Source organism: Arachis stenosperma, chromosome 6 (genome assembly GCF_014773155.1).
Source record: "Arachis stenosperma cultivar V10309 chromosome 6, arast.V10309.gnm1.PFL2, whole genome shotgun sequence".
In the NCBI taxonomy this organism is placed as follows: domain Eukaryota; kingdom Viridiplantae; phylum Streptophyta; class Magnoliopsida; order Fabales; family Fabaceae; genus Arachis; species Arachis stenosperma.
In genome coordinates, this window is record NC_080382.1 from 144,864,291 (window position 1) to 144,875,109 (window position 10,819).

A 10,819-nucleotide genomic window follows, 5' to 3' on the forward strand; every position below is an offset into this window, starting at 1 on the left:
TAAAGACTAATTTAGTTATTGAAAATAAATGTTAAAAATTGATATATGTATTAATTTTTTTAAAAGACTAAAATATCTATTTTTAATATTCTTAAAAATTAATTTAAATAATTACTTACTTTAATTAAACCTTGAACTTTTAATTTTTGAATTTCTAACTATATCAATTTAATAATCCGTTCGAAATAGAGATATATACTACGTTGCATATATATGTTGAATTGTGGTACGGTGTTCCTATCTTTTACAAATACGTGTGCTATCCTCTTAGCTTTATTAATATTTAATAATCAGCAGCAACATTGTTTGAAAGAAAAGTATGAAGAGCTAATGGAATATTCATACAATGTGTAGAATGGAGGTTTGTGAAATATTAAAAATGTAATCATTAGTGTTACCTTTTCCCATCAGCTGAAGTTTTTAGGATGAGTGGTATCATAACATAATATTAGAGCGCTAGATCCGAAAGATCAAGAGTTCGATTTTTAGTAAACCCTAAAATCAATTTAATTTTAGGTCATTGTACAAATAGTCTATTGTCTCCCTAGCGGGATCGTTGTTTGAATTGAGGCCAAAATTAGAGAGTAGAGGCTTCTACTTATCTACTAGCTAATTACTTGTCAAACTTTCAAGTCGTTAAATTTTGACAAAACTTTGGGACATTGTTCTAGACTTGTGCCTAACGTATAACGTACGAGACATAGGACACATTTTGCGTTTCTTTGAAAATTCACTGCACCTTATTCTCAAAAATGATGCCTATATAAGGCTACATAAACACCCTGTTATTTATTGCCACACACAAAAATAGAAAGAAAAAAAAATGAAGTCGTCACTACTCTTTTTTTCACTATGCTTCCTATGCCTTTGCATTTCTCTTCTTCCTTCTTTCTCCACCTCTACCATACTATTTCAGGTATATATCTGTCGCCAATATACTTTGTTGAAATTTTAAATGTTATTTGTGAAGAAGTATTACATTAGTTAAATTTAAATTAAATGAATAATAAAATTTCCTTTTCTTTTTTTAATAAGTCGAATTAATAGTACATATATATACTTAAATAGAACTGTTATCTTAAAGTTTTGGATAATATATATTATAGCATGCATCTAACTCATTTAATTATTTAGCGACGCTTTGAAACCGTTGTTAAACTAAATAAAAACTGTCGTTATCTATTATTATTTTAGTAGATAAAAACATTAATATCATTAATTAGTTTAAGAAGAAATAATTGATAGTTTTGTTGATTTATCATTGTAGGGGTTTGTGTGGGCATCAAGTGAGCAAGAAGGAGGATGGTGGAATCATTTGAAGCCATTAGTGGGTGAGATTGCAGCTTCTGGTGCTGAATATGTTTGGCTTCCTCCTCCCTCTAATGCTGATGTTAACGGCTCTCAAGGTATATATTATAAATTTGATTTCTTCAACATAGTTTTTCTTTTTCCCTAATATATTCAGGATGAAACTTTATAATAAATTGTATTCACACCTCTTCAAATAAAAAATGATATTGATGCTCACTATTTGTAGAAATGAAGTTATATACGTGTCGGCATCATAACTATATATCATCCATACTAGTCCCACTTTTTTTATAGTATTGTTATATATACACATTTAATAATAAGTAAAAGAAGATATTAATATTAGTGAAAACTCAGGTGAAGTCGACTTCACGTGAAGTTGATATCGGAAAGTCGTTAGATAAAAATTTAATCAAATCAATCAAATTATCTAACAACTCTCAAATATCAAATTTACGTAAAGTCAACTGTATTTGAATTTTCACAATTAATATTATATATAATGGACACTTTAATAAATTGCTGCCCTGCCTAACGCGGTTGAAATTTGCAACTTTGTAAGTCGTGGGGTAGGGTCTTGACTCTTGAGTCTTGACTCAACTCCTTGTTTATACATTTTTAAATAAAATTAAAGAAATAGTATTAGAATTCATGTCAGAATAAATATCCACAACTTAATTAGCCATAGCGTCGCTCATTTACGTAAATATCTCATTAATAATACAATATAATTTTAATATAATTTTCTCTAAATCAGTATAATAATATACTGAAAAGAAAAATTATTATACTATACAATGCAACAATTATATATATTCTCTATTAATTCTTGAAAAAGTGAAAATGTTTAATCTAAGTCCATATATTTCACTTGAAATATACATCAGGTATAAATTTCTATTTGTAGACAAATAATGATAACTAATCTTAATGTCTAAGATATTTAATTGTATTTTATATATTTTTATACTTTTAAATTTGTATTTAATTATTATATTCTAACTTAATTTGACTATGTACAAAGTCTTTTTATTCAAGTCAATAATTTTGACTATAAAATTAAATATATCTTCTAATTTTTTAATACTTGTATTTTTATTCTTAAATTTATAATTTTTAAATTTAATTTGTCAAACATAATATATAAAACTTCTATGATATTCTAATAACTTGATCAACTCTTATTTATTTTTTATTAAACTTTTATTTTTTTACCATTGGTTGTTAACTTGAATAAGTAACTTTATCATTCATGAACATTCTAGTAATAATTTCTAAAAATTTTAATTCAACATTCATCAACTTGTCGATAACCTCAGTTTAATTCCAATTCATTATTATCTCTTTCACAATATAATAATTATTAAGTTGTTAATTATTTTGATATAATATATTTTTTTAGCTAGTTATATAGGTTATTTTATTTATATACACAAAAAAGTAGCCATTAAATTAATTATTCATATAGAATATATGTTAAAATACAAAATTTACTAATATTCACAACTACATGGTAAATATGTTTAGTGACTCAGGTGCAGTCGACTTTAAATGAAGTTGATAAGTGAGAGTCGTTAGATAATTTAACTGAATTGACTAAATTTTCATCTAATGGCTTTCAGCTATCAATTTTACGTGAAGTCGACTGTAACTGAGTTTTTACCGTGTGCATATATATAACTTTTTTTAGGTACAGTTGAGAGTAATGGTTATTAAAAAAGAAAAAACGTCAAAGTTTAATTGGGAATTTTTTTGTTTCTTTTATATTATCAAAACAATATTAAATTGTTTTCAATAAATTCTGAAACTATAAAATAATATGATATATATCGAGAAATTTGTATAATATACATGTTATGCTTGATTTGAATTTATATATGTAACAAAAATAGAACACACAATTTGAATTTGCAGGTTACTTGCCGAAGAGGCTATATGATCTTGACACATCCAAATATGGGAACAAGGAAGAGTTGAAATCACTGGTTGCCGCATTCAAACAGAGTGGAGTAAAAGCCGTATCCGACATCGTCATCAACCACCGTATGCCGGAGAGATTCGACAGCAATGGAAATAGCATATTCGAAGGCGGCACCCCAGATAGTCGTCTAGACTGGGGTGTGGCCGAAATTTGCAGAGATGATCCTGAATTTCACGGTACAGGTATAATTTTCTAAGAATAAGAAATATAATTATTTATATAATATTGTCATTATATTTCATAAAATATAATGTACATTTATTATTGAATAGTGAATAAATAGAAGTTTACATCTCATTTAACATAAATTGATCACATGTTAACACACAATATAATATGGTAAATTTTATAGTGTCTATTATTATATTGATCATATAAGTATAGTTGAAATTTAAGTTATATTGATTTCGCACATTTTTTGGTTACTTACAATTATGAATTTTTTATTTTTAATATTGAAGTGATAGTGGTATTTTTTTAAAATATAGATTATTGAAATGTTATTCTTAAATATGGAATCGTTTAACTAGAGAAGCAGAAATTGAATCGTACGATTTATAGAGGTACACAAATCGGATCGTCCGATTTGTATTAAAAAAAGTTAAAAAATTTGAAGTACTGAAATCGGACCCTCCGATTTATGTACTTTCTATAATTTTAAAAAATACCAAAAATTACAATATTAAGGTGTATCACCACTTTTACTTCAATAACAACAACAATGAGCCTTATGAACTTTTATATATTCAAATTCAAATAACATTACTCGGTTGGTGCAGGTAACCCTGACACAGGAATTGGGTGGGGTCAGGTCCCAGACATAGATCACACAAGTACAAGAGTACAACAAGAACTCTCAGATTGGATGAACTGGCTCAAAACAGAAGTAGGATTCTCAGGTTGGAGATTTGACATGGTTTTAGGATATGCACCAAAATTCACCAAACTCTATATAGACAACACAAAACCAGAATTTTCAGTTGGAGAATTATTTGAAAAAGTGGCCTTGGGAAATGACAACAAGCCCCTTGCAAACCAAGATGCACACAGGGGCAAATTGGTAAATTGGGTGAATGAGGTTGGAAGTGGTGTACTTACATTTGACTTCACAACAAAGATGATTCTTGGTGCTGCTGTTGAAGGTGAGTTATGGAGGTTGAAGGATGGTAATGGAAAACCACCAGGTATGATTGGAACAAAGCCTGAAAGTGCTGTGACATTGGTGGATAATCATGACACTGGGTCTCAGAAGACATATCCTTTTCCTGAGGATAAGATTATGTTGGGTTATGTTTACATTCTCACTCATCCTGGTCACCCTTCAATTGTAAGTAAACCACCACTTGCATTCTTTCTGATCTTGGGATTGTTTTTTCTTTAACTATGTTTTATATATTATACATGCAGTTCTACCATGACTATTTTGAACGTCAGAGTGGTATAAAGGATAACATAAAGAGTTTATCAGCTATAAGAAAAAGGAATGGAATCACAGCAACAAGCTCAATAAACATTCTAGCAGCTCAAGCTGATCTTTACATGGCCAACATTGCCAACAAAATCATTGTCAAGATTGGACCAAATGAGAATCTTGGAAACCTTCTTCCATCAAATGCTCAAGTTGTTGCCAATGGACAAGACTATGCTGTGTGGGAATTAAAGTGAAATGCACTTTATACAGATATATGCATATGTATTTTTATTACATTTCTTGTAAAAATAAATTGATGACTAGAATAATGACATACATGTCCATTGTTGATGTTCACAAAATACACATGAATGGATATCTAAATTTAAAATATATATCTAATTAGTTTCTATATATATATTTTTTTTAAGTGACTAAATTAGTCTCAAATTTTAAAAATTACCATCTGAATCTCCAAAATATTAAGCCGTGAGACAGATTGGAAGAATTAATCTATATCACGGAAAAATAATGATAATCTTTTAGAGTTTCAGGACTAATATGATCACTACTCTGCCAAAATTTGAAGATTAATTTGAATATTTGTTCTGAAATTTATGTACTCTAATGTAAACTTCTAAAAAATAATAACATTTAACCTCTAGACAAAGGCACATAAAACAAATTCTCAGGGTGAATAGGTGTGTAGGATGCAATCCAATCAAAGCAATAACAAACATGTTGAGAAGTATATGGTTATAATTTTTAAAAAGGGAATGAAGAAAAGAAAGATCATGAGATGGTTAAGAATTTATTTATCATGAATCATGATGCAATATCAATAAAAATGATGTTTTCAATAGGGACTACAGTGATGTGACGAATATGATTTTCTTCTTGCAAAGAACATCAAAAACCTTGGAAAAAATGACTTCTTCTTCTTCTTTCCATTTCTTAAATCTGGTGATCCAATTGCACTGTCATAACCCCTTGAACCTGAATCAAAACTGTCCCTGGACATGCTTTTCTGGTGTTCCCCTCTGTCGCGCTCCGACCTCCATCTTCGCAACTCGTATTCCATGCCTAACTTTCCTTCTTTAGCCTTCTCAGCTTTACACATTGCATCCCTTAAAGTTTCTCTTCTAGCAGCAATCTCTGCATTCACTTCATTCAACTTTTCCAAACTTATCATTTCAGATTCCTTAGCTGCCTCAATTTCAGCATTCGCCGTCGCCATCACTGCCTTGGCTCCCTCTTCAGCCTCATGTGCATGCTTGCTCAGCAAGTAATACTCCTCCAAAGAAAGCGTCACTACCTCCGCCGACGAATCTGCTTCTTGGCTGCTTTGAGCTAATTCACTCTCCTTCAATGCATTGATTGCCGCCATTGCGCATCTCTCCGAAGTCTTGGCAGCCTCAATCTCCTTTAGAACTTCAAGTAATCTGCTCTGCATTGCGCTCGCTGCCGCCTTCGCTTGCTCGGCCTCCTCCTTCGCTCGCTGCAGCTCCTCGCGAGCTGCTTGACTGAGTGAGTTGGCTTCTTTAGCCTCTTCAGCAGCTTCTCGTACTTTCTGCGGAATTCTAGCTTCCCTTTCTTTCATCTGAAGCAGAAGCTTTTCTGTTCTGCTTTTCTCTACTTCAGCTTCTAGAGATTTCGCAGTGATTGAGGCCATTTCCTCTTTCTGCCGAATCGATGCAAGGTTCAATTTCTCTTCTTCAAGTTCGGTTTTCAACGCCGCTGCGGCTTCCTTTAAGTTACTAACCTCAGCAGTTGCTTTTTCTATGTTACTTTTCACTTCCGCGAGTTCCTTCTTCGCAGATTCAACGGCTTCTTTTATTTCATTGTGTATCTTCGTCCTCAAAGGCCACAGTTCTTCACGTTCGGCACTTCCGTCTTGCCTCGACTGTGCTTCTGTATAAGCATTCATTTCATCTTTCAGATCCGTCAGCAAAGTCGAGGCCGTGTCCAATTTAGACTTCAGATCTTTAGCAGCTAAGATTTTCTGGTTTATTCTTTGAAGTTCTTCTTCTGAGTGTTTAAGATCTTTTTCCCAATTGAGAGAGTCCTGATCCCTAGCCATAACCGATTCCATCCGATGTTCTTCGGCTTCCATGTGCGCTGCATGTGCTGCTTCCATCGATTCCTTTATAGCAAGCAACTCAATGGTTAATTCTTCCACAGTCTTCTCAACCTGTTTGGACGAAGTAATTGCTTCTTCCGATTTCTGAATAGCTTCCTCTTTTTCAACAACTAAGGAAGCGTATTCCTTACGCAACGCGTCCAGCTCCTCTTTAACCGATGTTAGCTCTGTAACTGCCGCAGTGTACCTGGCCTTTGCGACCTCAAGCTGTGCCTTGGCCGCCACGCTCGAGTCCTCGGCGATACCTTGCTCCATCTCTTCCACTCTGAGCTTCGCGAGTTCCGAATCCTGTCTTGCCTGACGCTCTTCGGTTTGTGCTCTCTCCAGGTTCAGTTTCAGCTCTTCTATTAGTCTCTTGGTGGTGTCCAGCTCCTGAAGTACTTCTTGTTTCGCTTTCTCTGCCGCCTCTGATTTCTTTTTGTATATTGGGATCTCCTGCTGCACTTTCTCGAGTTCTTGTTCTACGTCCTTTCGTCTCTGCATCATAGAATGTGCCAAAATTAACATTCACTGAATATATCATAACATTTGGGTGGAAACTCAGATGGTTTGACTGATTTGACTAAATTTTCATCTTACGGCTCTCAACTTCACGTGAAGTCTACTGCACCTGAGTTTACACCTGACATTTGTGATTTGTGTTGTAATTATTTTTTAATTTTTATACCTCCACGGTCTGTTTCTTATGAGCCTTCCAATCCACAATTCCTCCGAACTTGGAAACAGCTTCCTTTACAGATTCGAAGGGAGCTGCCGTGTCGATGAAGCCTCTATTCTCAGCATTTTTCTTGGAACTTGAAGGCGAGCCGGTTGGTATATGAGCAACATCAGCCTTTTTTCGAGCCGTTGAGTTCATCTTTCGTCTTCTATTCTCCTTCAGCATCTGCAACAATTTTATTTCCGGTGCCGATGTAGACCGTTTTATCAAGTCATTTGCATCCGTAATGGAAGAAGTTTTAAGGGCAGAACCACCTTGATTACTATCATAGAAATCTTCCGGTTCAGAATCAGCATTCATGGTATCCATAGCATTACAAGAATTTGAACTCGTCAATGTTGAATTTTCCTTGCTAAAATCAGTAACTATGATTTGAGGCAATGATAACATAACTTCTTTGGTACTGTCATCATGGAACTCTTTTGTTTCAGGATTAGAAGCCGGAATCTCCGTTTGACCATCGATGCTAGTGATACTAGATTCATCATTGTTAATATTCTTCTGCCTCTCAAGGATCTCTTCAGAATTTGCTTTTTCTGTAGAAGCTGAATTCTCTTGTTCTATGATTTGACCATCATTCGAATTATCAGTATTAACATTCTTCTGCTGCTCAAGGATCTCTTCAGATCCTGGATTTTCTGTAGAAGCTGAATTATCTTGCTCTATGATTTGATCATCTTTTGAGTCTTCATCATTAACATTCTTCTGCGGCTCAAGGATTTCTTCAGAACCTGTGTTGTCTGTAGAAGCTGGATTTTGTTCTATGATTTGATCATCTTTTGAATCTTCATCATTAACATTATTCTGCTGCTCAAGGATCTCTTCAGAACCTGTATTTTCTGTAGAAGCTGAATTTTGTTCTATGATTTGATCATCTTTTGAATCTTCATCATTAACATTCTCCTGCTTCTCAAGAATCTCTTCAGATTCTGCAATCGCCGTAGAAGCTGAATTATCTTGTTCTATGATTTGATCATCATTTGGATCATCGTTAGTAACATTCTCCTGCTTCTCAAGGATCTCTTCAGAATCTGCATTTTCTGCAGAGGCTGAATTATCTTGTTCTATGATTTGATTATCTTTTGAGTCTTCATCATTAACATTCTTTTGCTTCTCAAGGATCTCCTCAGAATCTGCATTCGCCGTAGAAGCTGAATTATCTTGTTCTAACGTTTGATGATCATTTGAATCATCATTATGAAAATTCTCCTGCTTCTCAAGGCTCTCTTCAGAATCTGCATTTGCTGTAGAAGCAGAACTATCTTGTTCTATGATTTGATCATCATTATTAACAATCTCCTGCTTCTCAAGGATCTCGTCAGAATCTGCATTCTCCATAGAAGCTGAATTTTCTTGTTCTATGATTTGATCATCATTATTAACAATCTCCTGCTTCTCAAGGATCTCTTCAGAATCTGCATTCGCTGTAGAAGCTGAATCATCTTGTTCTGTGATTTGGACATCATTTGAATCATCAGTCTCAACATTCTTCTGCTGCTCAAGGATCTCTTCAGAATCTACATTCTCTGTAGAACCTGAATTATCTTGTTCTATAATTTGATCATCATTTGATCCTGCTGTGTGAAGCTTAGTATCATCCAGCGGCGATGATGCCGAGTCATCTGTGGGAGGATTTTCAATTTCTTCAACAATAATTGGACTACCAGAAGAAGCATTAGGCAGCATTGCTGATTCGGTTAATTCCTCGGCTGTTGTCTCCGGCAAACGAGTCTCGGATTCTTCTCTACTATCACTAACAGTGGATTCATTTACATGTGAAGTTTCACCAGGGGTTTCTACATTTTGCTGCTTTTGCTCATTAGCACTTTCTGAAGAGGATTCTGATGAGGGTAGATTCTCCTCAACACCCTCCATTCTTATCAACTCTTGGAACTGCAAAAGCTACCTGAAACACAAGATGCAAAGAAACTCAATCAATGAAAAACAAAATTAAGAACAAAAATGATTTCTTATTGCCCAAAATAGGGACCTGATTGAAAAACTTCTCTAAAGACAATACTTTTAGATCAATCAAACCATATCATTTTTCTTTTAGAATTCATCATATCTATTGGAAAGTTAAATTAGATCAAGGGTTATGCAAATTGCCCTGAAGCACTAAAATCATGATATTTGTTAAGCCTTCACATTGTTCTTTGCACACAGAGACTTACATTATCTAGAATTCCAATCTTCCTAAATAGAATTACCAACATAAAAAACACAACAAAATTGAGACCTATATATTACACCATCTGCATTCTGTAGCAGCTAACCTTGTGGAGGCAAATATCTCAGCCTTTAACATTTGAAGATCATTGTGGTTGCCGGGCAATCGAATTGACAATCGAAAACCCCGCGAATTCTCAACTGATTTGTTGAAAAATTCTGGTGATGTATATAGTTATAATGAAGGTTGGCAAAGGCAATAACAAATATTTCTTAATCCTATAATCTTAATGCCATGCAGTTAGGCAAATATATGTTCCAATCCCAGCTACAATTGATATAGAAAACTGCTATAATCCAAAGGTTTTGCAAGATGGAAAAGAAAAAGAAGTGATGATCATAACAAATTAAAGATGAATATACAAGGACTTGATTAAAAGTCAATACTAAAATTTTGCCACATTATCTTGATCGACATGCAAAGAGGGTATACAGCAGACAGGGAGACCAATTCAATCTCCAAGGAAGAATTGGCAAACAACCAAGAACATAAACCAGATATTAAGCTACAATAATTTGGGGTGTTGAAAAAATGTAGGAAAATAGAAAAATAGAAAAGGAAAAAAAGATAAAAAAAAAATTAAAAAAAATTATGCATAGGGGGAGAGAGAGAGAGAGAAACATACCTTGATTAAAGCAGAAACCAAAGTGATGATTGAGAGTTGAAGAGATATTAAAGATCATTGAAAAGTTTCTGAGGAGGAAAATACATCAAACAATGAAAAAAAAATCAAAATTAGCTTCAGGGAGGAAAAAGTATGAAGCTAAATTTAGTAATTAAGAAAATAAAAGCAAAATGAAAATAAAATAAAATGTGAAGAGTTAAAAGGTTTGCACAGTTAGTGCAGCTAAGCCTACCTTGTAACACAAACAAATAAACCAATAGTAATAATAATATTATTAATATTTCTCTTTCTGTTTTTTGAAATACTACTAAATTTTAAAGGTGGCAAAAATATTATTTAAAAAAAATAAAAATACTTTTTGCATGTTAAAAATCAATTTAATCTATTATGTATTTATATATAA

The 10,819-nt window shown here is 33.2% G+C and overlaps 2 protein-coding genes across 3 annotated transcripts; one reads left to right on the top strand and one right to left on the bottom strand.

Annotated features, from left to right (window-relative positions):
* The first annotated feature begins 799 nt into the window (after positions 1-799).
* On the top strand, positions 800-5,074 carry LOC130935788 (alpha-amylase-like). The gene is made up of 5 exons (XM_057865683.1): positions 800-916; positions 1,268-1,406; positions 3,226-3,474; positions 4,072-4,619; positions 4,700-5,074. The coding sequence occupies exons 1-5, from the start codon at positions 824-826 to the stop codon at positions 4,955-4,957; spliced, it is 1,287 nt and encodes a 428-aa protein (XP_057721666.1). The 5' UTR covers positions 800-823; the 3' UTR covers positions 4,958-5,074.
* A 439-nt stretch (positions 5,075-5,513) lies between these two features.
* LOC130936469 (protein WEAK CHLOROPLAST MOVEMENT UNDER BLUE LIGHT 1-like) lies at positions 5,514-10,487 on the bottom strand. Of its 2 annotated transcripts, none has more exons than XM_057866539.1 (3): positions 10,417-10,487; positions 7,511-9,467; positions 5,514-7,320 (listed from the first exon to the last, which is right to left on the bottom strand). In XM_057866539.1, the coding sequence occupies exons 2-3, from the start codon at positions 9,434-9,436 to the stop codon at positions 5,560-5,562; spliced, it is 3,687 nt and encodes a 1,228-aa protein (XP_057722522.1). In that variant the 5' UTR covers positions 9,437-9,467; positions 10,417-10,487; the 3' UTR covers positions 5,514-5,559. The 2 variants fall into 2 exon arrangements, with proteins under 2 accessions (XP_057722522.1, XP_057722523.1); XM_057866540.1 differs by lacking the exon at positions 10,417-10,487 and adding an exon at positions 9,838-9,914.
* Between the last annotated feature and the right edge of the window lie 332 nt (positions 10,488-10,819).

Excerpts from the sequence above, each read along its gene's own strand:
- LOC130935788 (XM_057865683.1), top strand. The coding sequence starts at position 824 with ATGAAGTCGTCACTACTCTTTTTTTCACTATGCTTCCTATGCCTTTGC. Across the intron at positions 1,407-3,225 it reads TGATGTTAACGGCTCTCAAG|GTTACTTGCCGAAGAGGCTA; the intron begins GTATATATTATA and ends TTGAATTTGCAG. Across the intron at positions 3,475-4,071 it reads TCCTGAATTTCACGGTACAG|GTAACCCTGACACAGGAATT; the intron begins GTATAATTTTCT and ends CGGTTGGTGCAG.
- LOC130936469 (XM_057866539.1), bottom strand. The coding sequence starts at position 9,436 with ATGGAGGGTGTTGAGGAGAATCTACCCTCATCAGAATCCTCTTCAGAA. Across the intron at positions 7,321-7,510 it reads ATAAGAAACAGACCGTGGAG|AGACGAAAGGACGTAGAACA; the intron begins GTATAAAAATTA and ends TCTATGATGCAG.